The sequence below is a fragment of the Corylus avellana genome, chromosome 5, assembly GCF_965113065.1.
Source record: "Corylus avellana chromosome 5, dhCorAvel1.hap1.2, whole genome shotgun sequence".
Taxonomy (NCBI): domain Eukaryota; kingdom Viridiplantae; phylum Streptophyta; class Magnoliopsida; order Fagales; family Betulaceae; genus Corylus; species Corylus avellana.
The window spans coordinates 30,965,418-30,991,846 of NC_142494.1; the positions used below are offsets into that span (position 1 = coordinate 30,965,418).

At 35.7% G+C, this 26,429-nt stretch overlaps 3 protein-coding genes and 2 pseudogenes across 7 annotated transcripts; 3 read left to right on the forward strand and 2 right to left on the reverse strand.

The window, feature by feature from the left end:
* Positions 1–930: 930 nt before the first annotated feature.
* Positions 931–6,109, reverse strand: SOX (sulfite oxidase). 3 transcript variants are annotated; one of them, XM_088516520.1, is made up of 12 exons: positions 5,884–6,109; positions 4,973–5,088; positions 4,808–4,870; positions 4,556–4,676; positions 4,330–4,411; positions 3,736–3,854; positions 3,501–3,596; positions 2,938–3,048; positions 2,750–2,851; positions 2,360–2,407; positions 1,589–1,804; positions 931–1,181 (listed from the first exon to the last, which is right to left on the reverse strand). In XM_088516520.1, exons 1-12 carry the CDS (start codon positions 5,956–5,958, stop codon positions 1,065–1,067), a joined length of 1,266 nt encoding a protein of 421 aa, XP_088372646.1. In that variant the 5' UTR covers positions 5,959–6,109; the 3' UTR covers positions 931–1,064. The 3 variants fall into 3 exon arrangements, with proteins under 3 accessions (XP_088372646.1, XP_059452408.2, XP_088372645.1); XM_059596425.2 differs by having other exon boundaries at positions 934–1,181; positions 4,556–4,592; positions 5,884–6,105; XM_088516519.1 differs by lacking the exons at positions 4,556–4,676; positions 4,973–5,088; positions 5,884–6,109 and having other exon boundaries at positions 937–1,181; positions 4,808–4,862.
* A 1,174-nt stretch (positions 6,110–7,283) lies between these two features.
* Positions 7,284–8,742, forward strand: LOC132182435 (pentatricopeptide repeat-containing protein At5g56310-like). Its single transcript, XM_059595676.2, has 2 exons — positions 7,284–8,550; positions 8,636–8,742. The coding sequence occupies exons 1-2, from the start codon at positions 7,303–7,305 to the stop codon at positions 8,660–8,662; spliced, it is 1,275 nt and encodes a 424-aa protein (XP_059451659.2). The 5' UTR covers positions 7,284–7,302; the 3' UTR covers positions 8,663–8,742.
* Positions 8,743–11,628: 2,886 nt separating this feature from the next.
* Positions 11,629–13,622, forward strand: LOC132183238 (BIIDXI-like protein At5g11420; annotated as a pseudogene). Its single transcript, XR_015912182.1, has 3 exons — positions 11,629–11,716; positions 11,791–12,312; positions 12,913–13,622. The product of XR_015912182.1 is annotated as a BIIDXI-like protein At5g11420 (transcript).
* Positions 13,623–15,011: 1,389 nt separating this feature from the next.
* Positions 15,012–16,696, forward strand: LOC132182247 (BIIDXI-like protein At5g11420; annotated as a pseudogene). The gene is made up of 3 exons (XR_015912192.1): positions 15,012–15,094; positions 15,236–15,720; positions 15,990–16,696. The product of XR_015912192.1 is annotated as a BIIDXI-like protein At5g11420 (transcript).
* Positions 16,697–21,596: 4,900 nt separating this feature from the next.
* Positions 21,597–25,529, reverse strand: LOC132181384 (Peptidase family M48 family protein). Its single transcript, XM_059594578.2, has 9 exons — positions 25,239–25,529; positions 25,024–25,081; positions 24,750–24,817; positions 23,796–23,975; positions 23,464–23,560; positions 22,835–22,944; positions 22,603–22,736; positions 22,321–22,499; positions 21,597–21,889 (listed from the first exon to the last, which is right to left on the reverse strand). Exons 1-8 carry the CDS (start codon positions 25,458–25,460, stop codon positions 22,364–22,366), a joined length of 1,005 nt encoding a protein of 334 aa, XP_059450561.2. The 5' UTR covers positions 25,461–25,529; the 3' UTR covers positions 21,597–21,889; positions 22,321–22,363.
* Between the last annotated feature and the right edge of the window lie 900 nt (positions 25,530–26,429).

Genomic DNA, 26,429 nt, shown 5'->3' on the forward strand with positions numbered 1-26,429 from the left:
AGAACAAGAAAGTAATGTGACTAAACCATGATTACCATTCAACCAAGAAGCTATTGGAAAAATTATTGGATGATGCGGAGAAAACTTTTATGGAATTTGACCTATCGTGACCGTTCAAAGCAACATTAAACGGTTCAGATTGTGCGATAAGCCATGATAACAATATGTCCTCTAGTTTAAAAAAGAAGAATAAGAAGTTAATGTGACTAAACCATGATTACCATTCAACCAAAAAGCTATTGGAAAAATTATTGGATGATGCGGAGTAAACTTTTATGGAATTTGACCTATCGTGACCGTTCAAAGCAACATTAAACGGCTCAGATCGTGCGATAAGCCATGAGAAAATAAACCAGGTCTTTTTGCTCGGAATGAGGTGTGACACAATGTTGCTCGGCTTTCGGATATTTCTACAATGGCTTTGGATTGGCTGAACGATTGGATTGGTCTTTATCATGAAGATGGGCTTTCCGTACAAGGCAGAACACTTGGGGCCCAGTTTGGATCATGCAATGAGCCAACCCTTTGGGCCTTTGGCATCTTTCCAAGAACATAGTTGAAGGCGATTCGATTCACAGGTGGTCATTTCTGCTTTGCTAAGTCAAGATCTTTTTGTTCAATTGGAATATTAGTGATATCGATGCCCTAGATAGCCTCTCCTTCTGCTCATTTTGTTTTGTCGTTTTGGTGTTTGTTTTGCTGTTTTGCCTTGTCTATTAAATCAGAAAGAAAGAAAGGCAAGGCAAGGCTGATGAGAGATTTACTTCCCCCCTTGCACATTAAGGATATTATTAATTAAAAAAAAAAAGAAAAAACCCGCTAAATAGCATTGATATACAGAAATGATTGGCTTTGTCTTGTTTTTTATTTCAAAACAAAAACAGTAACCCAAAAGATAAAACTACTTGCACTTTTATTTCACATCATAATACTTTTTCAAAAAAAAAAAAAAAAAAAAACATTCAGAAACAGAACCATTATTTGCGTACATCGCATAAAGAAAACAAACCCGGTCAATTTAACCAAGAGAAGGAATTTTTTTTGATGATGTTTGGTCTTTCCGTCTACAGATTTGAGTGACCGACTCGAACTTGAACTCGATGCCATGAGGTGTTCAGTATTCCTCTCAAGTTCCAAATGTCTTGCACCTTTTCAGGTTGGACATTGGCTGCTATATCCACCTGCCAATCAATGAGAAGAGAGGCACAGTCAAGTGCAAACCATAAGCAAAATATGAGCATGGAATTGCAGCTCATTTAGAATTGGCAAATAAAAGTGACAACTGCTTTTCTATTTTTAAGAGTGTTTTATGTTTTGAGCTTTTTGTTAATGTATTTGTCTTGAGAACAAAAAACAAAGATTTTAACAAACATGGTCACGTCCAAAACAGAAATAATTTTTGTCTTAGAACTTCATGTTTTTATCTTTGTACGCATACAATCAAGACACACACATGCAAATGAACTTATAAATTTAAGATAATCAGCTTCAATAATGTATAAGTTGATACTACCCAAGCACAAAAAACATAACAGTTTTACAGACGATCAAAACTAGTAATATTATTCATAGAAGAAACCCAACATACCGCTTTCGCAACAATCTCTGTGCTATGCATGACATCGACGGTAACCTCAAAAAGCACCCATGCCCACTTGTCACTGCTTATATCATCCGTGATGTATGGGATGCCAGTCTTCTGGTATCTGGAGGCTTCCATCCAGGTTTTGCCACCATCAACAGACACATCTACCCTCTCAATGCCACGGCCACCTCCTGATGCTGCATATCCACTAACTTTTATCTGCAAAATATAAATGATCTCAGAGGATCCAACTCATTTGATTGATAAGTAAAATTCACCATATATATATATATATATATATACACACACACAAGTAAAATTCAAACATATATTTGATGACACAAAAGGATATGGTAGAAAAGATCTCCTCAGCGCCTACCCATATACGTAGAAAAGTTCCAATTCAAATTTTAAATATGATGCTAGAAGAGTTTGGGTGGATAAAGAAGGGTTGTACTGCCGTAGACAGTTGAAAAGAACCATACATCATCATCATTACTTCATAATAAGAAAGAATAACTTGGGATAACATCTCAAAATTATTTGGAATATTTTAATCTTTATAGATATTTCAAAAGCTAATGAGCCACACAATTAAACAGCCTAAGCTTAATAAGAAAGTTGAAGAGATCTCTTAATATGCTAGCCTGTCACAGGAGAGCTAGTTGAAATGGGACAAAAATGGTACAAATCAGGTTTTTCTGCATATGGTAAAGACTCAATTTTATACATGTAAACGAGCATATAAAATGTGTAATTGCAAATAGAACTAACCTTTCCAGGCTTTATTGCACTCACATCCTCTAAAGAACATATTACACTCTGTCAATCAGCAAATCCATAATGTTAGTAGGCACTAATGGTTACACACAAATGGAGAAAAAAAAAGGGAAATATCCAATGTTTAATACTTTGATCTGGAAAAAAGGACCTTTCTTCTTTATGTTATTAATAAGGTGCAAGTTACACTTAAACCGACCTTTACATTAGCTGTATATATATGACAGTATATTAATATTAAATACAGCTTATCTCAGATCCTACTTGCAATTAAGAAATCAAAGCAATGCTTCTCTCATTACAAAAATAAATAAATAAATAATAATATTCAACAAAAGAAGCATTTAAGTAATATAGAAAAAATTAGTCACATTTTGAAATTACCTGAACAGGGAAATCCATTTGTGCTCTCCTGGTTGACCAATTAATGTTGTCCCAATCGACTGAAGGTGGAAACATTTTGTAGTCCTTTTGCATAAAGAAACCCTGCAAGGTGTGTAAACTTGAACATAAAAATGTATGAAATGAACAACTAAAACATATTCAAATAAATATGAAAATGTATTTCCAACCTGGCATTCCTCCGCAATTACACTGATAGAATCTAGCCATTTAACAGAACGGGCTCCAATAACACCCGGGACAATCACACGCAATGGATAGCCATGATCCCTATTAAGAGTCTTTGGTTGATAACAAGAAAGTAAACCAACATGAGAACAACTGACTAATACATCATGTTCCAAAAAACTGAAACCATTGGAAGAAATATGGGGCAGACGATATCAGAAGATGTTCAAAAATGTAATACAGAAGAAACAAGAATATGAAGAATATCTAAAAGGTACAAGATAAACCAATATGCAACACATACAAAACATTGACAACAATATCTTATGCCACTAACAAACAAAACGTGCTGAGCACAAAAAACAGATTTTGCTGGGTTGAGAAACTGGGATAAGCATAGGGAGCATAAAGTAGAAAATTATTAATTAAAAAAAAAAAAAAAAAAAAAAAAAAAAACAGAGGCAACAACCTAGGAACACTCAATTAGTTGAATACAAAGAAAAAGTGGACTGATTTACAAAGATGGTAGTAAGCACAACAGTTGACTCCTCAATGAAACACTTACCTCTCCGTTCATCTCATAAGCAAGTAAAACATCTGCGTCAGGGTTTGTGGCCTGACTTAGTGGAATTGATGCTTTGTAGGGGCCTCCATTTTCTTCCTAAAGTTGTTCATTATTCAAAAACATTACAGCAGTTAAGTTCCCCCCATTAAACTTAACATTTCAAATGTCTCCACCAAAGAGCAAAGTTTCACAAAACAGAAATGTTAGAATAATATTAAAAGGCCAAGTTTGTTACCTTACATTTATCAATGCTTACAAATTCAACATGTTTTCCACCTGATTGAGTGGTACTTGTCAACACAGAGATCCCAACAAGTTCAAGAACATCAGCCAACTTGGCGCCACCCCAGACAGCTGAAAAGAACTTAAGGAATGTTAAAAAGTCATAATTATTTAACTAAAACATCTTTAGTAGTAGCTGACATATAATTAAATATCATTCAGATACTCCATACGTACAAAAATATACTTTTGACAAACCGATATTCAGCCAATAAATCCATATTTAAGCTAGACTGAAACCTATATCAGCCTCGAGTCCTCCTAATCCGAAGGAAAATTTTACATATCACAACGCACGAGGAAATTAAGAAAGATAATGAAGTGAAAAACTGAGATATGATTTCAATTATATCTATATTTTGAAGAATCCAGTAGAGCATCCAAAAAATACTTGGGCTCAAATTAAATTAATCCTGCAGCATTAATGTATCCTCTAATGTGCCAAAGAATCCCTGAAAGAATTATTAACTGTAGCGTATTGTCCCGGTTGAATATCTTACACCAATATCAAAAGAAACAGTGTGCATCCACAATGGAGAAAACAAACCGTTTCCTATGGCAGAAACATCCCAGCCGACTCCCTTCACTTTTCTGGTATTACTCATAGCAGTCCTTCTATTTCCTGCACACTGAGTAACCAACAAAAGCCACATCAATGAGGTCTTACCATATTCAAGAACATAGCCAAGTTTCTCTATGCTACAACTTGAGCCAAGAGGTTCCATCTGATTCAAACACAAAAAAGGCCAACAGATATGTATAACAGAATATACCTGTAAAGTGGCAGTGACATTATATTTTGGAAGCATCCTGTTACATATAACAACAATGTACATTACTTGCTCAAGCACCTTTGTAACGCATGCTAACGTAAACATTAATATCACCCCCTTTCTTCAGAAAATATCAGAAAAAGTACTACTGACACAACGACAGAGATTAAACCAACACATGGTGTGGCAACATGATAAAAAGTACAGAACGCTCAAACATCAAAGTGTGATTCCCCTCATCCCAGCACTCACCTGATATCTTTCATAAACAGCTCCTTAGGATTTTCTACTAACCCAGAGATAGAAACACAATATCTGCTCTGCCAAAGAGGTACTCAAATAAGTTAACATTGCTTGACATCAAAGACCTTGAATGTCTTATACGTGCAGAGAAGGAACTCGAAAAGAAAATGTAACCTTTCTATGTCATCAACTACTGGGATTGGGCCATGATTTCTCTTGTAGAAAAAATCCACAGGAGTCACATAAGAGGAAATCAAGGCCGAACGTGGTGGCTCTGCATTGAATGGTTCCTGTACCAGAGACATTAGGAAATGAAGATTACTGGTTGGACTCAAAGCTGGACAAAAGAGAAACATTAGCATATATATGCAGTACAAAATTGCAAAGGGAGTTTCAGTTTCAGTTAAAAATTTGTGGAAAGAACAACTTGCGTCTATTCACTCTATTGGCCATATTTTCCATGTAATATCTTATAATTCATATTTTCATTTATTCTGAACTTCTTTTAGGATGAACAAATATTTGAAGCAGTTGCATTAAAAAAAAAAAAAAAAAATCAGTTTGTACTCTCTAATTTATTGCACCAACCCAAGTTCCGTTGATTAAAAAAAAAAACAAAACCTTTCTATTAAGAGGACCCGCATCTCCAAATGTACTCTAAATGTAAATATGCAATAAAACTGGATTCTCTTGGAGGTATTGGCATATATAACTCGACCCAAATGAGCCCTTATGCAGCAAACGAACACAAGGACTTCGAAGCAAAAGCACCCCATGAAACTGAATTGCAAGTTCCACCAACTCCCAAATTACTGTCCCATAGGACGAAGGAAATTTTATCTAGACATTCCAACAGTGGTTTATCTTAAACATGACAGCAGATTTTTAGATAGAACCCAGATAAAACAAAATTTACCACTTTCTTCAATTCCTGAAATTTCCCTTAATGAATATATGTGAGACTGTGAATGTATATGCAGCTTCGAAGATTATTATCCTATTCCCACATCAAAATCCAAACTTTAACAAGAAAAAACAATAGGAGGAACAAATATTAACATATTATAATGACATGGATGGCTTGCCTTGGCGTTGATTTTAAGGCATGGGTGACGAGGTGGTTCCTGCGAGTAATCTGAGGGCCCTCTCACTCCCGGCATTCTCTTGGCTCTCCCTTTCCTTCCTTCAAAGCCTCGCCCCACAAATGGGTTCTCTCCCTCTGCGCAAACAATGACTGTATGATTCACAGACCACAATTACCCTTTATGTGCCAAGGTGGGTCCCGGAATTCTACGCAGTGGAAACTGACGGTGAGCCACTCGTAAGATCCCACGTCGAGCCTTTTGTCCTGGAATGTTTTGGATTGGAGTGTGCAAATTGATCTCATCGATGGCCGTTGAATCTAGCTGAGAGGGGCACTACAAAATCATTGGCGCCGTTGGTTTTTTCTTTTTTCTCCCGCAATTTAATAAAAAAAAAAAATCATTTTAAAATGATTTTGTTTAAACAAATATGAAATCACGGTATTCAACGTTTATAAAGTTTTTAATAATGTCTTTATTTTATGAGGCGTGATTCACAGGTGATTGACCTATTCCTTAGGGACAACGCGATAACATTGTAAATTATATAACAAGATCAATGCCACAAAAAAAAAAGAAAAAGAAAAAGACAAGATATACAATATTATTTATATAAAATATAATTTAGACCATAAAGTATTTTTTTTTTCTCCATCTCACCTTATTATCTGTTTCAATCAATGCTATTATGATTAATTAAAAAAAAAAAATCAATGCTATTATGGATTTATTTGTTGAAGCTTTTTATTCTCCCTTTTTAACAAACAATTTTAAACACAAATTACTTGCAAAATATTTAAAATCACATTTACTTTCATGTTATATCAAAACGTTTTTTTTAAATAAAATAAAAAACACCATCTAAAAACATTAACGAAGAGAGCTGTTTATACTATATTTTCATGTTGATAACACTTTTTTTTTTTATGTATCTTTCCTTTAATAATTACTTGAATAATAAGTACAAATCTTACAAATAAATAAATGGGCTAGCAAAACAAGTACCTGATATGACCTATTTATCTTATGCATGTTTTTTTATAATAAAGTTCATATAGGCGTCATAGGATAAACGGATACTTGTTTATTTGTTAAGTACGTGATTTGCCATTGGGAGAAAAACGAATCCAAATAATCATTTATTATATTTTATATATATCAAACCAAAACTATATATCCAATCGAGAATTTGCTCTTATCTTTGTGCTAAATAATATGAAAAGCTAAAATAAAAATGATTGTCTCCTCTATTTTAGTCTTTTCCTTGTCAATATTTTTGAAAATAAAACTCCAATAGTATTATTTTAGGAAATGTTTTTTTAAACAAAACTAATTTAAGAAAAAAATGGTCTTATAAATCTCATGCTCCGTAAGTATTGCGGCTTGTTTGCATGGCTCAAAGAAGAGCAAATCTGCCTCCAAATGTTCCCGCTAAAACCCTTCTTCACCAAACACTTAAACTTGCGCTCTTACGCATCTTTTCCTCTGCCTCCACCAACACCTAAGCCTCCTCGCCTTTCTCTCCTAGCGGATCAGTGCGCTTCAATGCACCAACTCAAGCAAGTCCATGCCCAGATGATTGTCTCCGCTCGCATCCACGACGCGTTCGCCGCTAGCCGATTGCTATCCTTCTGCGCTCTATCCGAGTCGGGAGATATCGTATATGCTTTTAAGCTATTCGAAAGCACGAAAACCCCAAATGGGTTCATGTGGAATACGCTGATTAGAGCTTATGCTGGTGGAGCATACCCTTGTGAGGCTGTGTTTCTTTATATGAAGATGAGGAGGCTCGGTGTTGTGCCGGGTAGACACACGTTCCCTTTTCTTCTCAAGGCTTGTTCTAGGATTTTCTCGCTTTGGTTGTGCAAACAGGTTCATACCGATGTTGTGAAATTTGGGTTGGATTTGGATTTGCATGCGGTTAATGGATTAGTGCGGGGTTACTCTGTTTCGAGTGGTTTGGGGGATGCCCGACTCGTGTTTGAGGAATGTCCTGATAGGAATTTGAGTATTTGGACGACGATGATTGGGGGTTATGAGCAGAATTTTTGTTCGAACGAGGCTTTGGTGCTTTTTGATCAAATGGTTGCTGAGGGGTTTGAACCGAACAGTGTGACTCTGGCCTCTGTGTTATCTGCTTGTGCTCGATCGGGCTGTTTAGAATTGGGAGAAAGAATTCATGCGTATATGAAGGAGAAGGGGATTGATATTGGAGTGATTCTTGGCACTGCATTGGTGCATATGTATGCAAAGAATGGAGCAATTTTGGTAGCTCAAATTTTGTTTGAGAGTATGTGTGAAAAGACAGTTGCAACTTGGAATGCAATGATTTGTGGGTTGGCAAGTCATGGACATGCTGAAGAAGCACTATCTCTCTTTTGGAAGCTAGTGAAGGAGCAGGTTGTGCCAAATGATATCACGTTCGTTGGGGTTTTATCTGCCTGTTGCCATGCTGGCTTGATTGATGTTGGAAGTGAAATTTTTCATTCCATGAAAGGGGTGTATGGCATTGAGCCAAAGATTGAACATTATGGGTGCATGGTTGATCTTCTTGGGAGGGGTGGGAAGCTGCTAGAAGCAGAGAAGTTGGTAAAAGGAATGGTGTGGAAGCCTGATGTGGTGATTTTGGGAGCTTTGTTGGCGGCTTGTAAAACTCATGGAAATATCGAGGTTGCTGAAAGAGTGGTAAAAGAAATTCTTGTTTTGGAACCTCATAATCACGGTGTTTATGTTGTCTTGTCTAATATGTATGCAGGGGCAGGACAGTGGGAGGATGTGTTGAGGCTGAGAAAGGAGATGAAAGAAGGGAGCCTGAAGAAAACACCTGGGTGGAGCCTGGTGGATAATGATAATTTTGTTTATAAACATGCATCAGAAGGCACCCATCTGGTTGAACAACACTCGAATAGGAACAAAAAAAGAAGTTTTCATGATATCTAACGGTTGTGAGCCGGTCTATATTTTGATTAACATGAGAAAAGAGATCAATGGCTTTTAGCAAGCTAAGCACCGTGATTGGTCTTTTATATAGAGGAAAGAAATGTGAGGGTATTTTTAAGGCAAGTTGTCCATATCTCTCTGAGTTTTGGCCCTGTGAAGGATAAGGACTTGAATTTATAATTATGACAATTCTCTATTTTTATCCTAATTTGTGTGATGGGATTATATTCATTATATCTTGGATTCTGATCCTTTTTACTTGAGAGGAGACACGAATGGTGCTTGGATGTGGATATAGATGGACTCCAGACACGCCTTGTTCCAGAAGTCACAACAGCAGTTGGGATTGTGGCACAGGGGTTTCCTACCAGTGTAAAAGCAGCAAGAGAATTCAAGATGGTTCCATTTATGACTTGGAATCAAAATTCAAAGATTTGAAGAACTCCCGCTTGGATATTTTACCAGAGGGGCTCAAGCAGGATTGACAATTTAGAACTTTTCAGAGTAATCGACTGGATCAGCCAAGAAATTTTCTGTCATGGGATGCAGATTCAACTCCAACTCCTATCATTTTACTCAGCTGCGCCACCATTCAGACCGAAGATGAAGTATTTTTGCTGTTCAGCAACAGAGAATGCAGTTTTGCATTCAGTTTAGTTTTTAATTTGAAATGCAAATATCACAGCAGTGAAAAAACTGTAGTTGATTTTCAAGATCAAACAAAATATTGTGAAAACAACAAGTCTAATGGATTAGATATGAGATTGGTCTTATAGTAATATTGTTTGTACTCTCCTGTACCCAATTGAGCAAGTCTATTTATTCACCATACATTAATCAGCTTGACTGATATCTGATGTTCAATAAATGGTTGATGGTGCTGGGTCAAAGAAATAGCTTTAATGATAATTTTTGATATTATTATGATATTACTATCAAATGCGCCAAGAAATTAATTTGATTTCAATATCTGCTTGGATTAAGTTTTTTTCCAAACTGGGTTGGAGGAATTTCTTTCGACTTAGTCTATAAAAATGACATGTGTCCCTTGAACATGTGAGATGCACATATTTTTTTAATAGTAATGACAAAGTTAAAAATAAATTTTATTAAAAATTCATGTGTATCTCATATGTTATTAAAAAAAAAAAACATATGTCACTTTTATAGATTAGATTGAAAGAAATTTTTCTAACCCAATTTGGAGTAAAACTTTGTCTTATCCGCTTCTCCGCATCATCATCATGCACACGCCAGCTGTCGTATTCATTGGACGACGTTGTACAAGGAAATGCTGCATCGACTGTTGTTCCATTAATTCGACGACCCTACGAGAAAAGATATATCCAATTAGTTTGATTTGTATTGCGAGAGAACAAGGACCAAAGAAGAGGGACGGAGACTCCACAGCACATGCATCACAAATGGCACAAACATGGGAGGGTCTACCAGCACCTTGGGATTTGTATCCATTTATTTGGGTCTGGTCCATTCCATAATTAAGGAGTCAAAAATATGGACCATCTGACCACGACCACCCAGACGCCTTGACTCGGACAAGGAATTGAATTGAAGAGGATCTAAATTCGTCTACAAAAAAATTAATAGAAGGGTTACCATAGTAAAATATTAAATGTTTTCGATACAATAAAATTAAAATTTTTAAAGGTTAATTACAAAAATAATAAAAGTTCATAAAAGTTTTGGGAAAAGAAAAGTTAAGTTTCTATTGAAATTGAGTGATAATGAGCCATTCTCATAGCTTCTCAAAAGCCACCCTTTGGTTGGGATTGTGCGATTAGAGGGGTATGGCAATGCACTTAACTGCATGACATTAATTAAATAAATAAGTAGTAATAAAGAAGGTGCAGTTACTCTTCCTCATGAGAAGAGGGGCAAAAGTGTCCAAAAAATAAAAGAAAGGGTAAAATGACACTCCTCTGGATCTTGGTCAACAGACCAAAAAATGGCACCATCAAAGTGGTGTTTTAAGCAAGCCAAAGATCTGACTAGTTTTGAAACAACAACACCCTCGAAAAGGAAGCTGTTAAAAGAGAGGCACTGAATTCTCATCTGGATCTGCTGTAGGAGAGAATGATCTCCAGTTGATGAAGCAATCTCCACAAAAATATCAAACTAGAGTAGCTAAAAGAGATAAATACCCACAAAAAAACAACAAAACACAACATTGGAGCGTGTAAGCCATTTATTGGAGTGTGAGATTCTGGGCCGGCGAGTGTAAGCCATTCATTGGAGCGTGAAGTACACACGCCAGTGATGGAGACTAGAGGGCCAAAATCAAAGGAGAAAAAAACACAAAACACCGGAAGAGGTGAAAGTAGGCGGGCGAAAGACAGATCGGAGGAGCCACACATGATGACAGCAGCCACCCTTGTGTTATTTTAAATAAAAGTCGCCTCTAAATGGTCCGAATAGGACAAGTACATCTTCCTTTCCGCTTCTGTATTGTAGATCCATAATACAAAGTCAACGATGTAGGACAAAAGAACAAAGTACAGAAAAAAAAAAAAAAAAAAAAAAATCACTTACAGCTCAAACAAAAAATGTTTATTCATCAAATTCTATATATTAACTCAATACATAAAATATTTAATTTCAAAATATTTTATTACCAGTTTACCACTTCAAATTCTCCATCCATTGTTCTAAAAGTTTAACTTGATAAAAAAAAAATTTGTTATTTTAGTAATTTAATTAATATTTTAATACTAAAAAAATATAATATAGCATGCCAATAAAATGTATATAATTCATGTTACTTGCTACAGATTCAATGTTATGGTCATTTTCTTCTCTTCTCTTCTTTCTGTAGCTATGGAAAGGCAGCCAGAAACGATTTTTCTCACACTTCTGTTCATGGGATTGGCATCCGCAGGTAATATCAGCAATTTTTTTACTAGCGTTTTCTTGTGTAACATATTTTCTAACGTCTATGAGCTTCATCTACAGATCTTCTTCAGAATCCAGATTTTGAATTCCCACCGGCAAACTTGACGGGAAATAATCTCACCTCCTCGTTTATGCTATTGGGCCAAAACAATACGGTTCCGGGATGGACATTTGACGGCACAGTACAGTATGTAACGGCTACTCAGAACATATCACTGCCAGGGAATGGACATGCCATACAATTGTGTGAAGATGGCAATATCAACCAGACTTTCATCGCCAATGGGGGTATTACGGACTATTTGCTTACCTTCACCGTCGCCCCGGGTGGTCAGAATTGTTCATACAATGCCGATGTAGTGGTTTCAGTGCCAGATAGTACAAGGTTCTTCTCTTGGAAGCAGCATTATGGGAAGGAAAAGTGGGAGAGCTATGGTCACTATTTGGGTAGTTGGGGCGAGGGAGAGCCTGTTGATCTTGTGTTTCAAAGCCAAACAGCAGAATCGGATCCCAATTCCACGTGTTGGCCTGTAATTGACTCACTTCTTCTTAAGAGAGTTGGAGCTCTTCCTGATGCCAATGGTAAGTACATTTCTAATTCTCCGCAAGAGTTGAAAGTATTCCATCGATCTAAGTCATGATTTCAACCTAGAATTGTGGATAAATGGGGTTCAAATTATGTCAATGTTTGTTCAAGATTTGCCTTCACGGGTTCTAGCTCGTGTTAATTGAAATGGAAGGTGACCAACGGAGACAAGATCTGAAATTCTTGGTGTTTGGATCTAATGTCATCTTAAATCATCATTTTTTTCCAAAAACTTCGGTGGATAGAAAATGAGAAATTTATTCATTTAATTCATATTCAAACAACTAGCAACATACTAGTGATACTGTGACAGCACCAACATTATTGCTAGTGTTTACCATTGTAGCATTTAATTCTGTTTTACTGATTTTGAATTCCATGTGCCACCATCATTGCCTGAAGTGCATTCCTTTCTATCATGTTCAATAATTCATCTCTTTAGTCAAATTTTGCTTTAGGAGTAATAATCTGCAGAAGTACTTTTAGGATGATCAATAAAATGCATTATGCAGATTGTTCTCAAAAAACAAATAAATAAAGTCTGTAGCATTTTCACAATTATGAAAGTCTTGTATGCAATTTTTGGTTGTACACAGATAACCTATTGCCAAATGGAGGATTTGAAACTGGCCCTGATTTCCTGAGTAACTCTACTGAGGGAATTCTACTTGATGAATATCGAAGTGCAGTTCAATCTCCAATACAACAATGGTCTGTGTTAGGAACTGTGAAATACATAGACTCCAGACACTTCTTTGTCCCACAAGGCAATGCTGCAATAGAGATTGTCTCAGGAGCTTCAGCTGGCATACAAACAGGAGTAATGCTTACAGAAGGCTCTAAGTATAACTTGGAGTTCGCATTGGGAGATGCTAATGACACTTGTGTGGGAGATTTCATAGTTGGGGTTCAAACAGGATCAACTTCCCAGAATTTCTCGTTGGCAAGCAATGGCACTGGCTCAGCCAAGAAATTCTCTGTGACATTCAAGGCAAATCCAAGTGCAACTCAAATCAGTTTTCTCAGCTACACAACAATCCAGACAAGAGATGGTGTATACTGTGGTCCTGTGGTTGATGATGTTGTTTTGCGTGCTTCTTATGGGCTGAAACTAGAAATGCAGTTGAAGGTTCTGATTTCTTTATATATACTACTAGGAGCCATTCTATAAATCCATTGGAGATGATGTCAAGAACTTGTTTACTATGCAAGCTTAGTAGCTTGATCATTTGAGGAGATTTGTATTGGGCATGTTAGTCTTTTGTTGCAGAGGAGTTACATTAAGGTTCTGATTCAAAATGCAGTAACGCGGTTTTTAATAATGCAATTAAGCAATTAAGCATTTGATAAAATCTGCTTGAAAAATAGTGCTTTAAACTACCTTCCACGTGGCACATTTTGGATTGTTAGATGCAAATTTGAGAATATAAAATTTGATTGAAATTTGTGGGGCGGTAGAAAATAGAAATATCACTTAAAAAAGAAAAAGAAAAAGGGGGAATATTTTCCCAACAGAGAAAAAGAAAAGGGCGGTGGAAGGTACCGATGGCTCATATTGCCATTGATTGAGAACTTTGTGGCCATCTTTTCTTTCATGGAATCACATTAACCCTCATCTCTTCTATTTTTCTTGTCTTTTTCCATCTGGGTTTGCGTTTGACGCGTGAGAAAGAGAGAGAAAATGTGTGTGAGAGAGACTGCGGACTGTAATTGATGGTAGTGACCAAAAATGGAAAAAAGAACAAGGGAGAGACGGGGGGATTCGTCGTCAAAATTGGGAAAGACGCGTCTGTGAGCAGAGTAGCCCACGTGATGGTGATAATTCAGAAAGTCAACCTCTAATATTCGAATTGTTTCTCGCATAAACACCGATTTAATTCAAGGATTTCAATTGCGACCAACCACATTCAATGCATCTGATACCATTGACAACCCTATAATGTAACTTGTTACTCAAGTTTCTTCAATCTTTTTTGGCGATTTGATTAAACTCCACAACTCCCACTGGAGGTCCTGCACAGGAAGTGATCATGATCATGGAAAACAACGGCTACCTGGGTGTTTGTGTACTTGAGGCTCAGATGCTTGCTGGGGTTCTTGACAGAAATCACCATGTTGAAGCCAATAGTCAATCACATTAGCACGTTAGTTTATACGAAGATTGTAGTACTCTGAGCATTTTTTATAATAAAATGAAAACTTGAAGGATAAGGATCTCGAGCAATTTGGTCAAGACATGTGAGAGTCAACATGAAACCCACTTATCCGAGTAGGTGGCAAGACAACCTAAAATTTATTTAGGCGGGTGAAATTAAATATGAATAGGTGAATAAATTAAATAAAATTTATTGTATCTCTTTGATCCTTTTGGCATTTAGAAGGGTACTGATTGAGACTATATTCTCTTTTGCTTTTGAAAAACAGGGGCAATGGAAGGCAATAATGACTCGTATTGTCATTGATAGAGAACTTTGGCCATTTTTTCTTGCATGGAATCACATTTACCCTGATCTCTTCTACTTTTGCTTACCTTTTGCCATTTGGGTTTGCATTTGACGCGTGAAGAAAGTATATTGGGCAAGGCTATATAGTTGGCAGACCATATATCATTAATTAATATTTTAATTCTAAGAAGTATATTATAGCATGCCAAGAAAATACTTATAACTCATTTACCATAGATTCAATGCCATGGTCGTTCTCTTCTCTCTGTAGCAATGAAAATGAAGCTAGAAAATATTTTTCTCTCACTTCTGTTCATGGGAATGGCATCCGCAAGTAATATCAGCAACACAGTTCAATCTTTACTAGACATTTTACCAACAACCGAAACTTAAGATATATCCATTCATAGCAAAGAAATTAAGCTATCTGTTCTTGTCTAGCATATTTTCTAACGTATATGATCTTCATCTGCAGATCTTCTTCAGAATCCAGATTTTGAATCCCCACCAGCAAACTTGCCGGGAAATTCCACCACCTCATTTATGCTATTGAGCCAAGACAATGAGGTTCCAGGATGGACATTTGAAGGCATAGTACAATATGTAACAGTTAGTCAGGACACATCACTGCTAGAGAATGGACATGCCATACAATCGTTAACGGCGGTGTTACGGATTACGTGCTTACCTTTTCCGTCGCCCTGGGTGGTTGGAATTGTTCACACAATGCTTATTTAGTGATTTCAGTGCCACATAGTACAAAGCTCTTTTCTTTGAAGCAACAGTATGGGAAGGAAACATGGAAGAGTTATGGTCACTACTTGGGTAGTTGGGGTGAGGGAGAGCCTGTTAATCTTGTGTTTCAAAGTCTAACAGCAGAATCGAATCCCATCTCCACATGTTGGCCTGTAATTGACTCCCTTCTTCTTAAGAGAGTTGGAACACTCCCTGATGCCAATGGTAAGTACATTTCTAGTTCTCCACAAGAGTTTAAAATATTTCCATCAATCTAGAATTGTGGAAAAATGGGGTTCAAATTATGTCAATGTTTGTTGCCTAGGATTAGGATATTCAGTAATTCATCTCTTTAGTCAAACTATGCTTTAGGAGTAATATATTATCTGCAGAAGTATTTTAGGCTGTTCAATAAAAGTCTCTTTAGTCAATTTTTGGTCAGCCACATTTTCACAATTATGAAAGTCTTGTTTGCAATTTTTGGTTGGACACAGATAGCCTACTGCCAAATGGAGGATTTGAAACAGGCCCTGATTTCCTGAGTAACTCTACTGAGGGAATTCTAATTGCTGAAAATATTCCAAGTGTGGTTCAATCTCCATTAAAACCATGGTATGTGTTAGGAACTGTGAAATACATAGACTCCAGACACTTCTTTGTCCCACAAGGCAATGCTGCAATAGAGATTGTCTCAGGAGTTTCAGCTGGCATACAAACAGAAGTAATACTTAAAAAAGGCCACAAGTATAGCTTGGAGTTCACATTGGGAGATGCTAACGACAGTTGTGTGGGAGATTTCATAATTGGGGCTCAAACAGGATCAACTTCCCAGAATTTCTCGTTGGCAAGCAATGGCACTGGCTCAGCCAAGAAATTCTCTGCGACATTCAAGGCAAATACTAGTGCAGCTCAAATCAGTTTTCTCAGCTATACAACAGTCCGGACAAGAGATGGTGTATACTGTGGTCCTGTGGTTGATGATGTTGTTTTGCGTGCTTCTTGTGGGCTGAAACTAGAAATGCAACTGAAGGTTCTGATTTCTTTATATATATTGGGAGCCATTCTACAAATCCGATCCATTGGGGAGATGATATCACACACTATTTCTCTCTATTTTTAAAGAAATACAGCCAACTAGGAAGCAGAGGATAAATATTGTTATATTTGTAGCAGAGTGAATCTTGTTGGTTTACCAGTTTCAAAACACGCTTAAGGATTACAAAAAGGTACATGTGTTTACCCCATTGGGTTGGAGCGGAATTTGCACACCAAAGAATGTTGGGTGTTTGGGGCTTGGATCTATGGCAAGTCAAAAAAAACAAAACTCTTGTGGCCAAATTAGGAAGGAAGATAATGAAAAATGAAGACTTGTTGTGGTAATTAAGGAAGGTTCTGCTATGCCATTGGCAGTGGACATGATTTGAACATCTGAATGAACATTGGATCCCATCTATTCCATGTTTCAAATTCAAACCAGCAGCTAATCCAAACTTAATAAGCCTTCCTCAGATGAGTTTCTCTGATCTCATCCTCCCATACTGGCGGGGATGGGATTCTTCTAAACTGAATGTTGTTTTTGATACTAACATCGTCAACCAGGTCCAGAAAATTCATCACCCCCTCAATCCCTCTCCTGACTCCATCTTCCCCTGTCCAATTTTCAGTGGAAACAGCTCATGAAATAGAAGAACAAGTAGTCAAAATACCCGCCACCAGAAAACATTCACCACTATAGCATGGAGGATTTTGGGACACGACGACAATTCTGAAATGCTATGGCCATTTGTAAAAAGAGTCATCTATTTAATACACTCGTGTCTTCCTCTCGTCCTCATTTAAAAAATAAAAAATAAAAAATTAGCCATTAAATATCCTGGATCCACAAGAGTTAAGGATTGGAGTATACAAAATGGCATTTCTCTTGAAAATAATCTCTTTTGCAAATTCCGACCATTTTTTTAATAAAGTTCTTATGAAATTACAAATTTACGCTCAAATGAAAAATTATAAAAAGAAAATGGGAGATAACCCTCAAGTTACAATGCCAAAGTAAACTATATATAGGTTTTATTGTCCTATATAAAGAGGGATATACCTCAAGTTACAATGTTAAGATAAATCATGCCAACAAAGTTAGACAAACACCAAGAGAAGCACCTGAATTTTATCATTCGTCCCGTGTTTTTATTGATGAAAAATGTTAGAGTTACATAATTTTTATAACTTGTTGACATGTGTGAGTAAATGATTCGAGGGTGTTATAATTTTTGTTTAATGTAAATTCCAATCACATACTAACATGTAACATTTCTCTTTTTTCTTTTTTTATTCCCTTTGATTTTATTGGAGAAATATGTATATGAGAATTTCTTAAAATTTTATGTCCGAATTGACTGCAATTTGGGTAGAAAATAAGAAAGGGGCCCTGAATGAGGCCCAAAGAAGCTCGGGTAGGTGGGTTCTGCAGTCCTCTCGGTTGGGGCTCCCCAGATTGGCTGTCCTCATCCTCGTTATATCAATTGTTTTTGTTTTGGGCCATGATATGATTCCCTCTTAGCCTTCTAAAATCCTAGGATATTACAATTTGAACATTTTAAGAGCCATCTCCCAGTTATTTGTGCGAAATTAAGGCCCGGCATCATATATATATATATATATATATATATATATATATATATAAAAGTTGAATCATTCTGAGAAGTGTCGTACTATTGCGACATGTGGCATGAGCCCTTTTTATTTTAATGCTAAACCAGTTTTTTAAGAGTGAACTGATTTTTGCTTAAAAAACCGGTCATTAAATTAGCGTAATTAATGGCATTTCATTATATTTGAAGAGTTTTTCATATATAAATTATTCAATAAATTAAATATTATTAATGTCAAAATCAAATAAGGAAACAAATAATACAAATCAAATCATTACGTATTATTATGTTTAATCACTTTAATACTTATATAACATAATATTATATGTTATAGTTGAATTAGATGAACTAAATGGTAGGATGTAGAAACAAAATAGAACAAAATTTCATTGCATTATTAATCAAAAATAATAAAATTCCAGTTCAAAAAAACTTAAGTTGCATGGATTAAGTCATTTAATAAAAAATAATAAAAAACCGGGTTTTTAAGAGGCATAAAGATTATTAGTAAAAAATGTCATTGCATTATTTTTGGTTTTTTAAAATATATAAGTGTATATTAATTATTAATTGTATAGATTGTCGGATTTTTACTCAACATAATGATAAGGTATTTATTTTTGATTTCATTAACAAAAGTAATCTTTATTATTTTTATATATGATTAGCATCTTACGAGCAATTATATAGTCGATGTCTAAACCAAAGTATAAAATCACAACGGTCATCTTGGGGCTTATTTTTGCTTAATGTCCATTAGTTTATAAAATCGTTAACCGATCGATATAACATGCTTCTTATTTGATATTTGACCGAGACCTATTCGCCTATGAGATTTTTTATTTATTTGTATGATTTACCCGGATTTTTAGATAATTTTTTATGCTTTTGAAAGCAAAAGAATGCAAAAATTTATTTGATTATTATACCAAAAAAAAGAACTTCGAAACACCTAAGAGACAATTAAGATTGAATATATATAATGTGGGGTGGTAATTTGATTGCATTGTTGACCGAAAGATTTTTTATTATTTTGCTAAGTACTTTTTTTAAGGCCCATAATTATATGGGTTTTATAATTTGTATAAAATATAATAGGTATACCACTATATAATAATATTAATGATTCTTACTAAGTTTTTATTAATGCTATGATAATAAACAATCCAAGTTTTCTTTTTGATATATATTTTTTCTTTATATTTTTCATTTTAAACTGTACATATGGGAACAAAGATTTTAACATGTTTTAATTTATATGGATTAAACTAATTAAAGTTAAAGGCCTTATGATAGTAAAATTTTATGCAAATTATACATTTATGCAATGTTCTGTGTATGATTGTGTGTCATTATGTTGAGTAATATATTAGTGTATAACCTTTAGTATGTATTTTTATTTAAAAGAGCGTGATAGGTTTTTTTTACAACCTATAATGAAAAGTTTGATAGAGATGCGTTTAAAATTTGAAATTAAACTATAACAAAGAATATCACGCATACTTTTTTCTACAACCAAAGTACTTTTTTGAATGTTCATAATTTTGAGTTTTATTTGTATTGAAATCTAATAAGTATTATACCAATAATATTAGAGATTCTTTCTAATTTTATATTAATATTTTGATTAAGCAAAATTCAAGTTTTCCTCTTGCAATTATGAAAACTAAATTTCATAATACTTATGAAAAGTACGATTATAATATAATCCTAAGAATCCCGCGCATTGCACGGATTATAAGCTAGTTATTATAAAGCAAAGATAAATATAATAGCCATTCCATCAATACATCCTTGTTAATCAATTATTTAGAGGATTGACTGATGGAAATATACACCCTTTTGTCTTCCATGTTAACCCTTCATCTTACGAGAAATGGCCTGGCCTCTCTCTTTTTCCTGTGTAGGAGCCAAAGTTTCACTGTCCGGCATATTCTGAGGCTCAGAAGACAAAATTTCAGCGTCTAGTGGAGCTAAAGTTTCACTGTCTGGGATACTTTGAGGCTCAGAGGACAAAACTTCAGCATCTTGTGGGGTCAAAGTTTTACTGTCCGGGATACTTTGAGGCTCAAAAGACAAAACTTCAACGTCTTGTAGGGTCAAAGTTTCACTGTCCTGGATACTTTGAGGCTCAAAAGACAAAACTTCAGCGTCTTGTGGGGTCAAAGTTTCACTGTCCGGGATTCTTTGAGGCTCAGAAGACAAAATTTCAGCGTCTAGTGGGACTAAAGTTTCACTGTCAGTGATACTTTGAGGCTTAGAAGTCAAAATTTCAACGTCTGGTAGGATCAAAGTTTTACTATCCGGGTTTGGTGGGACTGGCGCCGGCTCTAAAGTTGGAAGGATATCAGAAGAACTTGATGATAATGGCGACTGCATCAGAGGTCGAAGAATGGCATGCTCGGGCAATGTTAGAGGAGCTGAAGAAGATGGTTGCTGCCCAGTAGAAAGATGAGCCAAACACGTCAGAGTAGCCAAAAGAACAAGGAAAGCCAAGGCAAAGGAAGAAAATGGGAGGTGGGAAATGGAAGCCATGGCTGTAATAGCTGTGTGTGTGTGCAGTACATTAGAAAGGACGGTGAGTATTTATAGGAAGAAGCGCCTCATGATATGCAGAACTTTGAGGAGCGCAGAGAAAATTATGACCATTTGACTACCCTCACATGTAGCACCATAGTTCTTACCCTCTCTTGAAATGGCATGTTCATAATCATGAATGAGAGAGAGAGATAGAGAGAAATCAGTAAAAAAAAAAGTTGCGACACTTGGAGGAAGTTCGCGGAACATGAAAAGAATATGAAAAAAGTCTTTTTTTTTTCTTAGAGGGTAGTGAGAATTGGGAGAAGTTTGCGGAACATGAAAAGATTATGACAAAAATCATTTTTCTTCCTTCTTAAGAGGGAGATAATATGGTTTTCCAAGTCTTTTATATCTATATGCACATCCTAATTAACTCAAAACTGAGTTAGAAGAATTTACAAAAAATACAGTCTATTCATAGAGAGCACTAAAACCCAATCTATTAAATTGACGTATGTTCATAGAGCGTATAATTCTCATAATAATACTAACAAAGCATATTTAATTTTTACATGCATTTTAAGGACAAATGTTAGTTTAATAGAGTCGATCAGAAAAAATTCTTCCAACCCAATTTGAAAGAAAATTTTGTCCTCCTAATTAAGTACCTAGCAAGATCATTAGTCAATCTCACAAAAGTTATTTTGTTTTGTTTTGATCAAAAAAGGTCTGATAAATGTTAATTTTGTTGTTCAAAAGATCATGGTTTAAATTTCTTTTTGGATGAATAGCGGTTTGAATTTCTTTTCCAAAGTTAACGGCCGGAGGGAATGTACAGAGACCAAATCAAATTATAGGCGTCCAATGGTTTTTTTTTTTTTTTTCAAGTAACAAGGACAACGCTATGGCAATGCATGGCATGCAACAATCTTCTTTGAGTCTCATACATAGAGCACTTTAATGTTATTTAAACAAGAACATTCAATCAGCAAGACAAAGAAACTGTGTAAGGAGGAGGAAAAAGAAAAATGTACAACTATCTGAATTTACAAAAATGGTATAGTATAAAGCAATTGCCTTCTGAAAAACATCTTTTATACTTACACCAGGTTGGTCGACAAAACTATACAGTATAACTTCCTTTGTAAATATGCAGCAATTCCATAAGCCAAGATTTTGCAGCAGTGTTGAATTCTTAACAAATCCTCTCCATGACTCCTTTCCTTCTGTTTTGATACATGAAACAAGGAGATATGTCAGTGAGGATATAATAAGGAAACCTGCACAAGCATCAACACAAGTACATAAAACAACAAAGCAGTCTGCAAGGTCTGCATGCATGGATTTGTGGGGTGTAAATTTTCCTTTAATAAAGCCCACCTACAATTTCTTGGTGGCTCAAACTGACAGGATGTGACCTCTATTAACATTTTATTCAAGTAAAAAATGCATGGAGGTCCATCTGACTATCAATTATCACCTTCAAGCCATAGGAGCATTACACCCCATGACCAAGTCAAAAGCCACTATCCGATGCCATTTGGATATCTATGCAATAAGTAAAATCACTGTATGACTTAAAACAAAATCGGTGTATGATTTTCCCTGCGAGCCAAAGGTTCTGCAAGATAAAAGGCAAAGTATGCTGAAAACTAACCATGTCATTACTAATTTGTTTGAACTTCATCCTCTGCGCAATGCTAAATTTTCTGTACAGAATTGACCTGAATGGCACGTTTGAAAAGGGATTTGTAATCTTGACTTCTTGACCATTCATCAATCTCACGAGCACGTAATACAGGCAGTGGATGTGAAAGCTGCCTTGTTTGAGCATTTCTGGACAGCATGAGTAGAAAGCATCAATAAGGAAGTTGATAATGTAAGAAATTTCAGATAAATGATAACCCACTTTATGTTGTCTGCATGAGCAGCTGCTCACCTTATATACCACCCAACTGGGCTTGAAGAAGCTTTGTCATAAGACCGAGCTTGCTCCAAGAATGCGTCCACATTCAGTTGATCAGCCATGGACGGGCATCCCCCAGCCAATTTCATTAGAACGGAGATGACCACCTCTTGTGGGAGTGTCAAATGGAAATCAGATAATAAATCAAACTGGCATACAACAGATAATAAAAGAATGCATAGTGTAAGTTTTTAGTATTATATACCTTAGGGTCTTGAGCAACAAGAAGGGCTGCACGATCACAAGTCAGCTCTGCTGCTCGGAGCCAGCGAAACAACTGTTCTTCTAAACTCTGTGCTATTAGCCCACCAAGACCTGCAAAATTCATGGACATCCAAAACACCATAATGGATATTGATAATTTAATCTAGAACCCAACTATCATATTCAGCAACAAGCAGCTATCAATCATCCTAGTTAGCCACATGCAGGATTTCTTATCACGAGCATGACTAAGAGTCCCCTAGCTTTACACCTCTCACATAGTGGAAAATATCTGGATAACTTGGGTACTTCCAATCTCTAGTATACATGTAAAGATACCCCTCCTTAACATGTCTCCATGCAGGCACATGCACAAATTGCGAGCACACATACACAAGCACACATAACAGCTTCTTTTTTTTTTTTTTTTTTTTCTCAGTCTGATAAACAAAATATATATCTATAATTGTGATCTGCCAAATAAACTGCAGTTCAGAACCTGAAAGATCTCATACTGAAATCCCAATGTATTGTGGGTTCAGGATCCATAGCCTTTTCTAATTAACTATCTCAATAAGTCTAAGATAAACAAAATGTATAATAATGGTATCCATTCACCAAATCACCTACCAGGTACAGTATAGGCCCCAAGGGTAAGAATATTCGCGTATGTAAGCCAAACACCATGGTCGCATTTCAGGTGGCCCAACTCATGAGCCAAAACAGCCTATAAAGCAGTCAAATGGCAGGAATTTAATAACATTTCATGAATAAAACACAGCAATTTCACTAGAATTTACAAGGTATACAATAATGTAAATGGACCAGAAGCAGCCCAAGAGCACATTAACTATAGATTTTAAGCAGCAAATATGACTGCTAATAGGGGTGAGATTGCAAACACTAGGTGAAAAAAAAAAAAACCACAAACATGTTTTTAACCAGGAGATCAAACAAAAGACCTGCAATTCTGTCTGCGTCAGAAGCTCCACAAGGCTGGTATGAACAACAACAAATGGTCTTTTACCACTTATAGCTAAAGTATATGCATTTGGTACAGGACTTTGTCGGACATACAGGTCAGGAGCTTCAATGTTCAGTATTTTAGCAGCCTCAACCATCAATTTGTGTAGACCAGAAAGCTGATACAAAAGGAACAGTATTTAAAACCACTAGATAAATCAATAACAGAAAAACATAATTTTCACATTCACACATTTGACTTTCATTAAGGGATGAAAATTTAACAAATAAGTATTAATGAAGCAACTATAACAGAATGAATTCGCACACATACAAACCAATAGGAGCAATCGAGTTACAAGATTTCTAAAAGATTCAACACATCCAATTTGAAAATAGTGTAACATAGGTAGTAATATGGGATGAGTTCAAGATGCCTCCTAACTCCTAGTGTTGAAGTTCTTTCAACTAATATCCTATGCATAAACACTTTTTTTTTTTTTTTTTAATTTTTTATGATGACTATCCCATACGTAACACTTATCAGGCAAGAATATTAACACTGCTTGCATGTGGTAAATAAAAACTTCTTAGCAAGCTTTTTTACACATTCAAGCAACCGTGTTGATCAAAAATGTATAGAATTTTATTAATCCACCATATTCTCACGAGTAAAAGAAAACACAAACATCACAAACACGTATTTTCAATAGAGTTTTAATGTAGCATTCAAATAGCAAACACAAGCATCTCCAATGTGGCATTCTCCAATAAATGAATTTGTCTCACCACATATATCCGCAAAGGATGCTGCCACGAGTATGAAAAGATTGTATAAACAAAAATCCAACAGCAACATGCCATATATGTTACACATAACATATAGCCCTCTTAAATAAGACATACATCTTCCTCTACAATACGCTTCGCTTTGGCTAAGAATCACATATTACCTGATTTTCAGAAACAAGAACCGATGTCCCAATATTCTCCAGAAGCATGACCTGCTCTGCAATAGTTCCTGCAAAAAGGTAACATCTCCAACATCCATTGTCAAATCTTTGAAATACTCACAATGCGTTCATATCGATAACCAAGACAAAAGTTTTGTACACAGTGCACTCATACTATATTCTTTAATACATAATCTTCCTCAATCCTCAGATAATAAAGTGTCGGTTACAGAGAACAATATAACCTAGACATGAAAATGCACATTTTTATTACCTAGAAGAACCTTTGCGAGATCATTCAACCCTGGGATCGCCCTCAGAATCAGCGTGTTCTGACCAATTAAATATAGACCAAAACTTTTAAAATAAATTAAGTATTCAATTTCTTTCATATAAAGCTTAATAAGCCAAAACAAAGTTAATCTCTCTGTTTATTCGCTGAGAAACTGAGATCGGTTTTTCAAGAGGATAATCAATTTACAGTCGCACCTGTTTATCAAGAGGATGTCGGAAATCATCGGCGTCGAGGTCGCGGAAGACAACCGAGGCGGCTCTGCAAAGAGAAATTCTAACCCCGCGGTTCTTCCTCGACGAATCGAATCCGAGCGAAGAAGATGAACCAAATCTCAGGCTATCGGAGGCGACGAAGCTGAAACTGAGAGACTTGGGCTTTTGGGAGACGCAGAGCGAGGACAGAGGTATGGAGGCCATTGAAGCAAAAAAGCAGAGAAAGAGAGAAAGTTAGCGAGGATTCTTAGCGCTTTTGAATTTCTGGTTTTTTGTGATTGGAAGATTTGGTTTAGCTTAGCAGTGTTCTAGTGATGTTTGTAGTGAAGCGTATGTACGTTTGTGTCCACAGCCTACCCACGGCAACCGTTTGGCGCCATTTCGTTTTCCGTTGACTATTTTCTCTTACGATATATTTGTCTTTTCTGTTTTTGCCCTTCTTAACATTGGACTAAGGTCCCAGACATTAAAATCAATTATTAGGATTTAACCACATAATCTTTAAAAAAGCAAAATAAAATAAGTAAAAATGTGGCGGGACCATCTTTGAGAAGCGAAAGAGGTGGGTCGACCATTTCCATGAAAGGGGCAGGGTAGTCGAACAAAATCTTCAATCATCTTCTTTATCATCTCAAAATATAAAACCGTGAACGTTCACTCTTCAAAATGGCAGTCGGATAATTTTATATTTTATTTGTCTAAATTTGTATAATTCATTTTAAATGAAGGGTGTAGATTTTTAGAGTTGCAGGATAATCAATTATTTTATGGTTACACCGCATAAGATGAATAGTTTACCCAAATTAATGGATTCTAAACTTTCAAAAAAAAAAAAAAAGAATTGGTAAGTATTATGTCATAACAAAAGATTGTAAGCTTAGTGATAGAACTTAACCTCACGTGTTACAATGTTAAGCCAAATTGAAAATTATGGCTCTATTATACTAACAGGAATTATAAGGTCCTAGGGTCAGATGACTCAGATTAGTCAAGTGCATGTGTTGTCACTAAAAAATAGATCAACTCGAGTAATTAAATATTCTAATATAAATGAAAAAGATCATATTGATTATTTCAACTAATAATACTTTAAAATAATCAGAACTCAAGAATATTGATTATTCAATAAAATATTGGCCAAATAAAAAATAGTGAGTGGTCCACTTTATATTA